Source organism: Falco naumanni, chromosome 9 (genome assembly GCF_017639655.2).
Source record: "Falco naumanni isolate bFalNau1 chromosome 9, bFalNau1.pat, whole genome shotgun sequence".
Lineage (NCBI taxonomy): Eukaryota > Metazoa > Chordata > Aves > Falconiformes > Falconidae > Falco > Falco naumanni.
Window position 1 is genome coordinate 26,117,590 of NC_054062.1, and position 14,875 is coordinate 26,132,464.

Consider the following 14,875-nt stretch of genomic DNA (forward strand, 5'->3'; position numbering starts at 1 on the left):
AGAGAAAAGTCAGAATTCATTACTAAGTGAAAAAAACACAGAGAAGAATTTATAGATAGAGAAGTAAATCAAAGATAGAGGGTGACTGACAGTGAAGTTGCATTTATATGAAATAAGCATTCTGGGCTTCAGTATTAAAGCGAGGTGACAGAATCCTGTTTTCTTTGATCATAATACACAGATAGATGATCAGGATAGGAAGTCATATAAGCATATATAACTGTACCCAATTCTTATTTGATAAAAAGGGTCATGGACAAAGGACCCTAACAACAGAAAAAGCTTCTGAATTTCTGGCTCATTGTATCTAATAGCTACAGAAAGCTGGATTCTTGTATTTTATTCATACTTTTCTGGGAGCCTGTATTTATCTAAGAATAATTACCACCTGTGACGTGGGGTTTTGGACAATCATAATGGAGGACCCAGCATCTACTGAAAGAAATTAAATGGAACTTCCAATGTTAGTTTGCTGTTACCAATGGAATACAGACTCCAGTTTGGCAAAAATCTGTCCTGTAGGTAATTCCAGGGGAGAAAAGACACCCAACCATTCATTGCCACACAGGCACCCTAAGAACTGGAAAAAAGACTTTTTTTTCCCAGATTGAAGCCTGAATACCTGTTTGATGGAAGGGGGAAGCCACTCTTCCCAAACTCACAAAAGATGTTGCAAGTGCTCATTTGGATGGCTGAAGCAGCCCTGATCCCTTGCTATATAATCTGGAGCACAGAACACTTGGTATGATTCAGCAGGTACTGATTTTAAGTGACCATAGTCTTACCTCATATGCCGTTTTTTCCGCTTGTAGAAATGTAAGACTTGGCTATCACCCTACCTCATCTTCATAGTTTTAATACAAGCAATATTTTGAACTCTGCCCATAAACCACTGAAATCAGCTGGCAAAAGGGGTATTTGTGACGAAAATATTCTTTTTTAAGGGAGAAGCAGGAAGGTGTGAAAAAACTAAAAAAAATGTGAACAGTTTTCTAATGCTGCTAAAAATGTAGTAAATTTTGAATGGTAATTTCTTATTTAAGACACCAAATCAAAATATTTCTGTCCTCTCAGATGAATTTGCATTTTAAATTTCCAAGTTTGTTACTAAACAGTGTAGAAGAGGCTTTTCCCCTTTCTAAATGAAATGAAAACACACAGAAAGTTTATTTTTTAGCAGTATGAAAGGCAGTTTACTTGAACCCTGTCCAGCTATGCTCACTGTATGTAAACAGGCCCTAAGTATATAAATCATTAGCGATTTTTTCCCAGAGAATCTGTTCATCTGTTTTATTCATTTTGTTGTACGTACACTTGACAAAGAACTTCAATCACATAAATATGAGTTGTCTGGCAAACACATAATGGATGAAGCTTACTTTGAATCTAAGAATACAATACCCTTTGTCTGCCAGGTCAGATAGTAAGAGCAGTATATGGTGCTAGCTCACAGAAGGTGCCTAGCACGTGGCCTAAACAGACTTCAGTTTTATAAGTACCACAAATAATAACTTCCAGATAACTCATACTGCAACTGTTGCCTTTGGATCAGTATGCCTTCCACAGGATGAACTCAGTGCACAGCTATAGATTCTGCTTGTTTTTGTTTTAGATGAGTGAATTTTGCAAGCTGTGTATGATGTGTGCACGTGTAGCTATAGCATATGATGTTTATGAGCCTTTAATCTTTCTTCACTCAAGGCAGCAATGAACCCCTGCAGTTTACAGTGTTCCATCTGCATCACTTTTCTTGAGTTGTAGTTTTGTATCTACTTTTGGCAGAGTATAGAAAAGGAATCTTCAATCTTCTCCTGACAGTTGCACAGCATGTTTCTAGGCTGACAGTCCTTGTCAAATCAGCAACAAACTTGCTGCACTAGGGCTGCTAATTTTCCATAAGGAATTAACAAATCCCAACACTTTGTCTAAAGAGTTGTTACTTCCTATCCAATTTGCACTGCAGCATTTCACCCAGGGATAGACACAATATATTTAACCTGTGCTGAAGTATTATAGTATTCTCTAACAAAGTGAAACACAGTGTTCCAAAAATGTATATTCATGTATGTCCCTACTAGCCTAATGATTGAAAAATTAATTCAGGCACATAGAATACCTAGATAAATCCCTGGAGTAGCATGTTACTTAGTCCTGTGCATTGTCCTCTCAGGCCAATCGTAATCTTTTTTAACTGTGCCATATTACGTGAACAAATGTTTACCAGAAGAGGGCCTTCAGCTCAGGTTTTGTTGCATTCTACTTGCCTTTGCCTTATTTTTTCCTATTGCAAGTTGGCTGATTCCTAATAGAACATTTATGATGGATCAAAATGTTCACATAAAAAGTTAAAAATTAAAAAAATCTTAGCCAGTCTGAGTGGCAAAGGGAACGGATTCTTAAATTACTGTGCTTCCCTTTCATTACTGCCACCTGATTTAAATCCGTAAGTAAATGCTTTAGAGTAGCAATGTAAGAGTTTACAGTAACATTCTTCAGAATAAGAAAAACTATGGCATAGTTGTATTCTCTAATGAAGAGAAAGAAAATACAAAGAGATGTTAAACTATTATCAGTCCCTACGTAAAAATGTTCTTCACTAAGGACTGTAATAAACAGAAGTAATATTCTTTATTCTGGCATGATAACTCTCTACTTTTATTGGAGTGTGACTCAATCCACCTCTTTATCTCGGAGGAAAAAACACAAAACCGGAGAAATGTCATTTCAGAGAAAAACTGTACCACTGGCAAAAAGTTTACATTAAGATGGTTTTCTTTAAACACTTAACTGAGAGGTTTTTGTAATGCAACTGAAAGAATATACAACGTAAAAGCATAAAATCATTTTGCATCAGAAAACAGGCTTCATAGTACTTGTTACATGGAACTAATGCATGATACTGTACATTTTACATGACATCTATTTCACCAGGAAAGTATGATTTTTGTCAGTCTGTTTTAATCTGTTGTATTTTCCCTAAGTAGCAGATTCAACTTCAAGTATTAATTTATAGTTTGCAGTTGCATTAGTATCTTGGCTTCCAAAATTTTTCCAGGAATTGTGGTAAGCTCATATCACTGTTTATTAACCTTAAAGACATGACAATTCCTCTGTAATCACAGAATGACATTACAAAGTCTTTTTATCCTCTGTTGGTTCTAAATTGTATATTTGTGTTATAAAATAGCAAAACAATTTAGTAAGTACATTGAAACGTGAAGTAATTGAAGTGGAAATTATCTGGCCATTAACTGCTGGTAATGATTAATGTGATAGGCAAATTACTACTGATTTTAATTACAATGTGTCTGTTCATTTCTACAACAAAATTCAGGCTTTTGAAGGAAATGAAGGATCAAATCCAGAAGTACAGAAAATAATAATCTATAAGAGTATAATTTTTACTGAAATAATTTAAATGTTTATTTCCCTGCAAGGAAATGTTATTGTGAGTATTGTTACTGTGCAACTCTCACTAAGAATCAAGGTATTGAGGGGTGGGTGTGTGTGTGTGTCTTTTTTTTTTCTTCCCAACTGTGCTCCTACAAAGCAAAGTAATAACTCCTATTTTAGTTTTTGACCACATAAACAAGAAACTATAGGGATTATGACAATATTAAAATTTTTGTCCAACTCATGGAAACATCTGAATTTACAAAGGCAATAAGCAGCCAAACTTGCTGGAACCAACCCAATTTTTAAATTTCTTTTTAATGAGCTCTTGAAATGTGCGTGAAGACTGAAAACTGTATGCAGATATACTTCCCTACAGTAGTCAATCTAATCTTTCTTTGATGCATTTTATAGGATTATCTATTGGCTTTGTATCAAAAGGATACTGAAGGAATTGATGTTGTGTAGCATCATACAATGACATGCATGAAGTATATGCCCTCTGTAAAGTTCTCCACAATATTGTCTATGGATATTCCAAAAAATGTCTCTACATTAACAGATATTCTTTAAGAAGAACTGTAAGTGCTCTATCAAGGCTCAGTGGTGAAAGGAAAGACCAGAAGCCAGCCCAAGGCCTTTGAGCAGCTGGATACCAAGGATACAATGAAAAAATCCACTGCTCTTCCTGGTGAAAGAATGGAGGTGAGTGCAATAGTAGAACCTCTTTGTTTTCTTCCCATTAGTGAAGTACTAGGTGCTTTTTGAGGCAAAAATCTAGCACTTAAGCTTCCCAGCACTTTGTCTTTATGTACTACAAGTAATATATATAGCCCATATTAAATCCCCAGTAATATCACTCATCTATGTGTTAAGTATGAGTGCGTTGCTTATAGTGGCAAAGGCTAAACTGATCCAGTTAGAGCTGCAGTTGCTTGACATTGCTAATTCTCAGTGACATTAGATGAAAGCAGCTATAACTTACTCATTTTAACTAAAAAGGAAAGGAACAGTATTTAAAGTTAAAGCTTAATATTTGTGGAATCCAAAACATCATCAAAGAGCTGCTCAAACCATCATAAATTCTGCTGTACTCTTACACATGACTCTATCATCTGTTTCAGATGCTCCAAAAAACCTTTGAAACAATTGTATGATCTCTTTAAGTAACCTTAACACATGAAATTAATTTCTGCAAACACCTCGAGTATCAAATAATGAAAGTCCTTTAATGAATAATCTGGAGAAGAATAGTTTATGTTTTGCTATCAATTATGGAAAATCTTAAGAGATATTTGTAATTTCTTAAATTGAGAACTGACTTGTTAATAATGTCTTTAAACAGATCGTGAGCCTTGAGTTTTTTCAAAAATTTTACTAGTTTTTAACTCCAAGTGCCAAAAATTTAGTGCTTTTTATTTCAATATTACTAAAGTATGCCTCAGTGGATCTTCTAAGTTGATCTGATCCCCCTCCTGAGAATGAGGGAAGGAGGGTTATCTTTTGAAGATAGTAAGAATGAAGAAGGTCAAGACTGCATGAAATAATATTTTTCAGACCACAAAATGAGAAACTTATGGAAACAGCTTGTAATGTTAAATTAGTCTACAATATTTATTGAATTCTGTTATGGAGAGGTTAAGTTGCATCTTTGTAGACCATTTACCAAAACAAAATTCACATGAGGTTTGTTATTTATGTAAAACCAAACTAAAACAACCACCCCTTCTCCCAAATTATACTATGCAGAATATATTTCTTCCAGTATTAGTAAACTCTAAAATGATCATTGAACTCATCCCATCAACTCCGTCCTTCCCAAAAATGCTGAGCAAGAGTGAAGAGTGCTAGCAAATCAAGTAGATATATGCATCACTAATCCATCCAGATCAGCATTCCTTGAAATGTAAATTCCACAAAGGGACCTGCATTTTTCAAAGATGTGTACAGCTTCTGCCAACTGGTGTTGCTGCATTCAACTCATTTAAAGATTAGCTGTAAACTTCAGAGAAGAAGGAGAAAGACTTGATGCCTGAAAGCATAAATATAGAAAGACATCAGATTTTTTTTTTCTTTTCTATTTCTATTTTTTATTTTCTTTTCATAGGCTTCAGAGTAAACCTATGAAATTGCATGTGACATATAGACAGTGAACTCTTCAATTACTGGCAACTACCTGAAACCTTTGTTAAAGTACGCATTGTTTTCAAATTAACTTCTTGCCAAAAAAACCCAAACCAACAACACAACCTTATTCTTATTTTCAGTACTATTAAATGGAATCATCATTGAGAAGAAGCAAAAGAAGAATATGGAAAGTTTTGGAATGTATGAGAAACAGAAAGCAATGCTGAAAGAAAGCCACCATCTATGATATGAACTGCAGGTATGTTGCTACCTTTAATACTGTATTTCTGAAATTAGTGGACTGGGATGAGTTTTGTTCATCATTGAGACTGCATTGGTCAGAGAGAAGAGGCTCGGTTAAACAATACAGGGAATGTGGATTTCGGGCTTCTGTTATCAGATAAAAATGTTGTGCCCACAAAATGCAAAGTGTTGGTCCAATATAAAATCACCCTGCTTATTTGGAGTTCAGAATTTTTCTCAGTTAACTTTTAACCTGACAGATGACAAAGATGATATTGGAAGACTACACAGCTGTATTTATTACAGTTTGCCTATCCGGTGTCCTGGTAGAGACGATACAAAACCAGCATAAACATCCCGTTCTTAGGCTAATTTGAAAGAAATATATCTGTATTTCTGCACCTGATTCAGATCAACATTGTACTTCTGAGTAGTGCCCACATGATCAATATTAATGATGAAGAAGCCACAATCTCAGGATAGGTGGAAGAAATAAATAACGATTTGGGCCCTTTGTAGAAATCAGATATGTAGTAAAAAAAAATCAGGCTTCAGAAAGATAATTTCAGAAGTTAATTATAAAATGACAAATATAATTTTCTCTCATATATACACACAGAAATAGCAGAAGAGATAAAGAATAAGATTTCTTATGTTATTTTTAACATTTTACATTTATTGAGGGAATATTTGATGAAGGCTATTTCCACATAATCTGGCTGGGTCTGATTCTGTCCACCTTTAGTGGAACACTGCTACCTGCCTAACATCTAAGTAGCCCCCACATGAAGTATTACAAGCCTAAATATTAGCGCTGCAATACATACCTTTTAGCCTGTGAAGTGGAAGACTGAATCCCATGTTAGGGACATACACTCCTGTAGGCTTGAACAGTGGCTTAGAGAGAAGGACACAGATTCAGGAACCTCACCAGGGTTAGGCGGAGATTGATGCTGCGATGCTCCGAGCAGGCTCACACAGCTGCAGCTCACCAGTGTTCTGAGAAGCTTAAAGGGATTGCGCCTGGTGAACCCTTCTACTAGGGGGTGCACCAGAGTGTCTGGATTGCAAGGTACAATGTCAAACAAGCACATCTGCACCTGTAGTTCTATCTGGCACCATATTTAACATTTCAAGTTGATTTTCTTCTTTGGTATTGATATAGAACAAAATGTTTACATGAAAAAGAAGAACAATACTGTCAAAGAAAATATTAAAAACAAAAAAATGCATAATGCAGTTTTATAGTTGGATGTTTTTTATATATAATCTGAGTATGTCATACCTAGCATACTTAACACTGTGCCTGAGATATACAGTATAACAAGATGTTTTAACTTTGAGAACATCCCAAGATCTGTATTAGAAATAACAAAATAAAAATACTCGATGCTTTGGAGGGCAAGCAATTTTTTTTTTCCCCCAGCAAGAATCAATGTACCAATGGAGATATGTAAACTAAAGCCAGGAGAGGGAGAGTTAACTAGTCGCAGAATGCAAACATGATTAATATGGTAGTATTAATGGATACCTTTTCCATTCAAGAGCAAAGTGACATAATTTATATAATCAAATATTTGTACAGTTGCTGATATATTTTTTCCATTAAGGATTTTTTTTGTTGTTGTTGGTTTTAGTGTACAGAATAACACTGTAAATTGAGGTTGCCTGGGATATTTTCATTTCTTTACATTCAGGAGACTCAGTTTAAGCTTCATCAAACAGTTATATTCTTTGGAGATTTTTTTTTTTGCAAACCCAAGATGGTAAGAGTGTGGTTTAATACTAATGATATACTGATAGCGAGCTTCTAGTTCACCTATTCAAAATCACAAGTGAAACAGATTCCCTCTATTATTAATTAAGTACTTGAGTGTATTATCAGCGGATGAATTATTTATTGGAGCCACTATATATGCCCCCTGTTTTAAGATACAATTTAACTTACTGTATGAAAAATTCTAGAAATCAATGCACTATCATTGTGTGATATAAAAAATACTAACAACAAAAAATACAGAACAGTTAGAATAATACCATTTCAAACATTTACATTTTCTACACTGTTCAAAGTAGTCATTTTTCCAAAACAGCTCAAATCTTGTAACATACATATCTGAAATAAGTCTGCTGAAGTTAATGTATTTGCACGATGAGAGAAAGAAGATTAGAATTTGACTCACAGTAATCATACAAATATGTGAAACTTGTTTTTCCCCAACATAAAGGGTACCATTTCCATGAGTTAGAGGTGTTATTCCAACAAAGCATATAACCAGGATGTTAAGTTCTCATAATACTGTTCTCTACGGTTTAGAAAGATCCGTTTGAAAAAGTTTGTTTCAGGCCCTTTTTAAGAAACATTGATTCCAAATGCATTAATGCCAGTCAAAGGAATGATTAACCATTCTGTAAAATTTTGCATTGTGCTCTCTGAAGTAAGAATACAGTTGCTCTAAAACAGTGCTGTTAACAAGAGGATGGGGACGCCCTTTGGATTCATGTAAACATCTCTCCCTTCCATCGCTTCTAATGCAGTAGAATCCCTTGGTTTGGTTAAAATAAAAATTAGAAGACATAATTCGGGAAGGAAGATTTAGAAATCTTTCAACTTTTTGTAATTCAGGAAGAGGGTCCTTGATTAAAGTATTGCCATCCACTATGTGAATCTGATCCAAACTGAAATGCTTAAGCCACTTTTCCATATGAACATCATATAGACTTCTCTGAATAGCTTTGTATTTGGTATTAAGTGCTCCATTCTTAATAACAATATCTTCAAAAAGCTGAACAGGCTTGTGACTTTCTACTCTGTTGTAATATACTTGGGTATAGTCAGATATAACTCTCTCAGTGGGATCCCTTAGAATAAGCAGCAGTTTAATGGAGCTATTCATGTCATGAATTCTTCCTGGAGCCTGTGGTGATGTAAAATAGCCTGGTGTTTTCTCAATTGTAATTTGATTTCCATAAGAAAACGGCATCAGACTTCTATACCAGTCTATTCCTTTCACATAATTTTCATCCCAGTCAAAGAAGTGGACTTCCGTAGCTGCTACCACAATATTAGGATGAATATCCAACATTTCCAGTAAAGCCCTTGTCCCTCCTTTACGAACTCCTATGATGATTGTCTGAGGTATTTGCCGGCTTGTGCCAGGAGGTCTCACCTGTGCCGAATAGTGTTCACTTTTATTGCTGAATAATCCTACCTGTGACTTCAGTGTTTCCAACAGTGCCCCATCCTCAACAGGAGCACCCTGAGCATGAGTCAGCAGAAGATAAGCTGACACTAGTAGGAAGGCCATGTGGAGAGGAGTAATTAGTTCAAGATAATGTTATGCTCGACTAATGAAAGAATAGGTAAGTCCCCTCTTGAGCTGGCTGGCAGAACCCGTGGTAAACACACAGCAAGTTTCTGAAGCATCTACAAAATAAAATAAGACAAGTCAGTATTCCTAAACCCATCACCAGTTAGAAACTGCACTCACAATTCAATTCACAAATCGAATCTGTGATCTCAACAGAAAATTTATACCAAAGTTATTTGTTTTCCCTGACTTTATTTCAGAAGAACCAGAAAAACCCTGCGTGCTTTTTTCCTTAACCACAGGTGAGTAATGATGGCTACTAACCCTCCAACAGCTTTTATTTCCTTTAAGCAGAACATTATAATTGTTTACCAGATTTTAAATTCCTGACTATTATTTGCTTGCTTTGATTTCCCTAGTTCTTTTCTACATATATCATATACTTCTCTTGCCATATATACCATACCCAGTATGATATTAATAGTAATTCCAAAGCATTTTGAATGTCAATGCCTTTCCCTTCATTTAGAATAGTATATATACTAATCTAAATAATAGCACTGGATGGTGGTGCAACCATTTGGTTTCCAGTGAGCTATGGATCATACAAAAAAAAAGTTCTGTTTACCTGGACAGAGAAAACAGAGCACGGATATTATTTGAAACAGATCACTAACAGATAGCAGTGATAAAAAAAAAATCAGATAAATGCAACGCCTGCACTGGAACCACTACGCTTATATTGCCTGCTTCTGTGTCTGAAAAATCTTTCAGGACAAATCCTCATTGAGAGGATTCTTGGACTTTATTCCATTTCTGAGCAGTTATAACATTTAAAGATTTGTAGGATACATCTACATCCTTAACTTGATTTGTTTTCAATGCAGAGTGTGGAAACAAGCTGTTTTGCATATAGTGAAGCAGCAGTCATTTAAAAAAAACAAAACTGGTTTTGGAATCTATTTGAATTGCGGCTCATATTTTAAAGTAAAGTAGTCTCAGAAATACTACATCTGTAGCTCCTTCTTCGGTTCCACTGCCAGTGTCTTTCTTTTTTCTGAATATATTGGTCACAGTACTTCACCTCTTAGAAACGATCTTAGAAAACACAGCCAATTCCCATTTGTCATGGCTCTGAGAAGCACTCAGTATTTCTATTTAAAAATTGTTTACTTTGAGGCTTACTTTACAGACTTAAACATTTAACATAACATTTTTGATAACAACTGTCTAGGCAATGCAGCAGACTCATTAAATGTATTTGCTAAATCTTATTAAAAGCTACTCCAGCTTTTTGGATATCTAGGGAATGACTCTTGTTAGCCTGAATGCGCTCTAAACTCACAGATAGATAGCAAATATTAACCCTAAAGTTGCCATTTAAAAATAAACTATGACCTTTAGCGAGTAAATCTGTGGCGAACATTCCCTGTTATGTCCAAGCAAGACCTAAAGGGCAACTGCTTCTTCAAAAATAGCAGAGTTTCAACCAGTAAAGTGTGTGAGCATACACTTATTAAATATTGGAAATGTCCAAGTACAAATTGGCTTTGTAATCAGAGACTGGAGAAAATACTGCTCTCCTTTACAAACCTGAGAGGAAGTTTAATTTGAAAGGTCACAAGTTTTTTTTACTAAGAATTTCACACAGAAGTTCTATTGAAAGTTCTCAAAACCAGGGAATATAAGTGTTTCTGTGGCAATTACAGGATGGAAGAACAGATATGTTTACACCAAAACCATTTGTAGCTTTGTAGCGACATTTTTCAGATTGACTACTTTTTTGGATGGCAAGTTTGGAAAATGCTAGCCAGTAGCCAATGATTTGGGAGCCCGGGGCAAAGGAGCAAGGAGCAGTTAATCATTCTTTTAACCTATTCCGAAATCCACTGGGTTTTAATTTAGATTCTATTCTTCTTCATTTTTAAATTAAAATTCTTTCAGGAAGATTGGGGAATTGTTTTTGTAAACACCTTAAAATTTTTTTTAACTTATCTTTTTTTGTGCCTATACACACAGTACATTATACATTATAACGTGTATACACCTGCGTACATTAGATTACACAAACTTTGAAACTAAGGCAAAACCAGCCTGAATATCTGCCAATCAAAGGATGCCTTGCAAATACCAAGGTGGAGACATATAGTTCATTATTTAATTTAAATTCTGGAAGTATCCCATCCTGAAACAGTTTTATGAACTGATTCTTGACAGTTATTTTTGGCAGATTTGGCATATTTATTTAACCAGAAAGAAAAGTATTTTGGGAGTTTTTGAGAAGAAGTATTCTTGAGACTAACTAGGTTAACAGCTTAAACAAAAAATAGAAAGGGAGAGAAGAAAGAAGGAAATTCTCTGAAATCAACTAAAACTAGTGTAAAATAAGATACAAAAGTGTTTGAGACTGGGGGCTCTGCAATAGTATAGACAGAGGTATGCTCTTCCTAGACCTAATGACAGATAAAAAAAATGTTCAAATTATTTAAAAAAATGTATTTAAACCTCAACACTAATATTATTTTATCCCTAATTAAATGATAGTTATCTGGTTTCATGTACCTAAGAATCAGGTGCAAATACTGTCAAAGAAGCCTGTAACCTGAATGAGAAATCCATACTTGGAACTAAAGAAAATTGGTCTTCCGAAATATTATCAGGTTCAGATGTGATGTGAGTGAGAGTCTAAATTAATTTACCATCTGAAATCAGCAGTTCTCTATAAAACATGTAGAAAGCCAAGTAACAGAAAAGATTCTGCATTTTATATGGACCAATGTATTAGTAGCATCTTTGAAAACAATTATACTAGTTTAACCAGTTTACAATTGCGTAGTTGTTTTATATAGTGGAAATTTCTTAGATTCATTGCTAGAAGAAAACCTTACCCGGGAAACACTACCAGAAATAATCAGAATGTGCTGTAAAACTGGTGCCTAAATAGATCAGAATTGCCTCTGGGAGCAATTCCATCAGAACAACATTCCAGCTTCAGCCTAAGATATTTGATTGATTTTGATGAAGCTCTAAGATGTTAAATCCTGTGGTTAGGTTATAATTGCTATATAAATGTAAAGGTTTTAAAGATGATTTATCAAATATAATTGGAATGTTATTTGAATAATTTTTGTGTTGCATTTCTGCCTTTATGCAATTAAATGCACAGTTTTAGAAGATATGAACTGCTTTCTGTAATGAAAACAATATATTTTACATTGCTGTACTGCACACTCCTTGAATCTCAGAGTATTCCTAAGAAATTAACCCCATGATACATGATCAGAATTATAGTGCCTTATTACGGTTTCCCCCCCCCCATTATTTGGTAGTGTTGGTGTTGCTTAGTAACATAAGGAACCTCAACAGGTATGATACCTATTAAGCAGAAATGAAGTTCAGAAAGAAATTCATGCTGCAGAGAGGACTAATTAGGTAGATACTACCTTGGGCTTTTGTTCGTTTTACTTTTTTAAAACCTTAGACTAGATTGAAGAAGCTCAGATGCTGGCTGAAAAATCATTTTAATATTGCAGAAATGTTCTAAAGACCCTTAACTGCTGCATCCTACTGTAAAAAAAACCACCTTCTAAGCAGCTTATGATTTATCTTGCTTTGGGGTAAAGTACAACATCATAGGGTAAACCTAACCGGATTATCATTACTAATTTATAATATTATTAATTTCTAATAATACTTTCTGCTGCCTGTAATGCTTTTCATTGGAGAATTTCACAGCACTTTGTGTTAATGATCTATGTACACCCTATTAAGGTACCATTCTCACCTTACAGGAAATTGCAACTGACCAACCTATAGATCCAGTTCAGCAGTGCAAACGCTTTGGAAAGTCAGGGTTAATGTGATCTGCTCAAGGTCATATAACAGGTTTATAGTCCAACCAAGAATAAAAGCCTCAGGGCTTCCAATTCCCATTCCAACTTTGTGCCATTTCATGGCAGCCACTCACATCTCTTACGGTAAAAAAAAAATGCTTGGGTTACACGCTAAACTAAAAAGCAAAGACTCCTCAATGCTTCAGCATAAGATTAGAGTATTTTGTGGAACAGGAAGATTCTTCCTACTTTTGTTGTTTCAAGGTATTTATGCAGAAATACTTCTGTCCACTACTGAAAACTACAACAATGGGAAGTGGTCAGACCAAAGTATAACAAAACACAAATTTGTCTTTATTTTTAAAAATGTGTTTGGATTTAAAAAAGTGTACTGCTTTTCCTGTTTATTCCTATTATATATCAATTCATCCCAACACTGAGATCAACCATTGAGAAGAGTATAATTCAAACATTTTAAGGCTTACTGGCACTCAAATCTGTACCAGCTCAATTTTATCTCTATAAATAAGTACATCTCTAACGCTGACAATATAAAAAACCCATATAAATAGAAATAGCAGCCTAACTGTATTCATAACCAAAGCTCATGTAAGGTGAACTTTTTCAGGAATTTTTTAAAAGAAAATCATACTTTGATGACAGTTATGCCAGTGTAAAGTATCCATATACAGACTGCCTTTATGTAAAAAATAATTCTAAATAACACCGCCGCCACCACAATTCTAAAAGTTTTCAAGTATCTGAAATTAGGTTGTTTTTTTTCCTTTGGTAAAAGTAGAGCTAGTTACATAGCATAATAAATGCAAATCTGCTCTCAGTATGACTTATACCTTTTTGAAAAACAGGCACATGAATAATCCAGTGCATATGGGACACATTGCTTAATACAATCCAATATCAATTTGTTCAAATCCAATAAAGTAATGACTAATTCTATTAATTCTAAGCATTAAATGTTAGAAGTAATACAACATCAAAAGTCCTCTTTATAATACCTTAATTCTGCTTTGTAGAATAGTTTGTGAAATAATGGACATTGAAAAATATCTGGCACATGTCCAACATTTGAACAAAAATGTATCCTCTTTAGTATGAAGTAAAAAGAAACAAAATTCAGCTGCTTCTATCTGTACAGGTCAGAAACACCTAGACTGAGTTAAGGAGACAATGAGAACACATTTATGAGTGTGAAAAATACTTAAAATTTTGAAAAGTTTCCTACATAGAAACAATTGTGAGTAGACCTTAATTTTGTTAGAAGCAGTGCAATTACTTTAGGTTTACGTTAGAATGAGATCAATTAGAAATAGGTGCAATTGAATATGTTTAGAACTGTGCCCTAAAAGTTCCAGTGAGGTCAGATTCAGAAGAATCCCAAATTAACTATTCCATGAAACTAAAGACTGTGTGAAAAGACAGTTATCCCAGCACATGATAACCTTTTATCTTCAGATAGAATAGTTTCATGCCCTGCTAGACATTTACTCTACATTCTGTTACCAGATTAAGTGTAATAACTAAATAACACTCCCGTGATGTCATTACCGGGCTTTATCAAATTCTGTTAGGAGAGGTTAGGCAGTCTTCATGAATGAATATGCACAGATTGGACATGAAGAATACTTTCCACCAGTGATTGTGAAAAATGTCAGATGCAAACTGGAGAAAGCAAGAAAGGTTGAGTGTGTGTAAAATATGACATGGCATTTTGTAGCAGAGCTTCAGTCTGAGCTCCACTGGTGTCTGGTTATACAAGGAGCAGAGGACTAAGAAAATATGAAAAGGACCGCAGATCCCAGAGTCAAACAAACATCGCAGCAGTTTGTATTGCTCGTGAAGAACATTAACATTCTTGTATGCACTTAAGAATTTTGTTGCTTTCATTTTCCTAAAACTATGGACATATTTTTAATAGGGAGATGTACTAAGAATTTTTAAATGAGGCAC

General features: G+C 34.7%; 1 protein-coding gene across 6 annotated transcripts in view; it reads right to left on the reverse strand.

The window, feature by feature from the left end:
- Window positions 1-2,609: 2,609 nt before the first annotated feature.
- Window positions 2,610-14,875, reverse strand: part of LOC121094014 (heparan sulfate glucosamine 3-O-sulfotransferase 1-like) — a 61,068-nt gene continuing 48,802 nt past the window's right edge. For 3 of the 6 annotated variants that reach the window (XR_005829709.1, XR_005829706.1, XR_005829710.1), the window contains exons 2-3: window positions 6,591-9,190; window positions 2,610-5,425 (exon numbers count right to left, since the gene is read on the reverse strand). Coding sequence is in view for 1 of the 6 variants with exons in the window: in XM_040607102.1 (XP_040463036.1) it covers window positions 8,142-9,071 (930 nt within the window). In the remaining 5 variants the exon portion in view is untranslated. Of the gene's footprint in view, window positions 5,426-6,038; window positions 9,191-14,473; window positions 14,852-14,875 lie in introns of those variants that run through there. The other 3 variants (XR_005829708.1, XR_005829707.1, XM_040607102.1) reach the window with 3 other exon arrangements.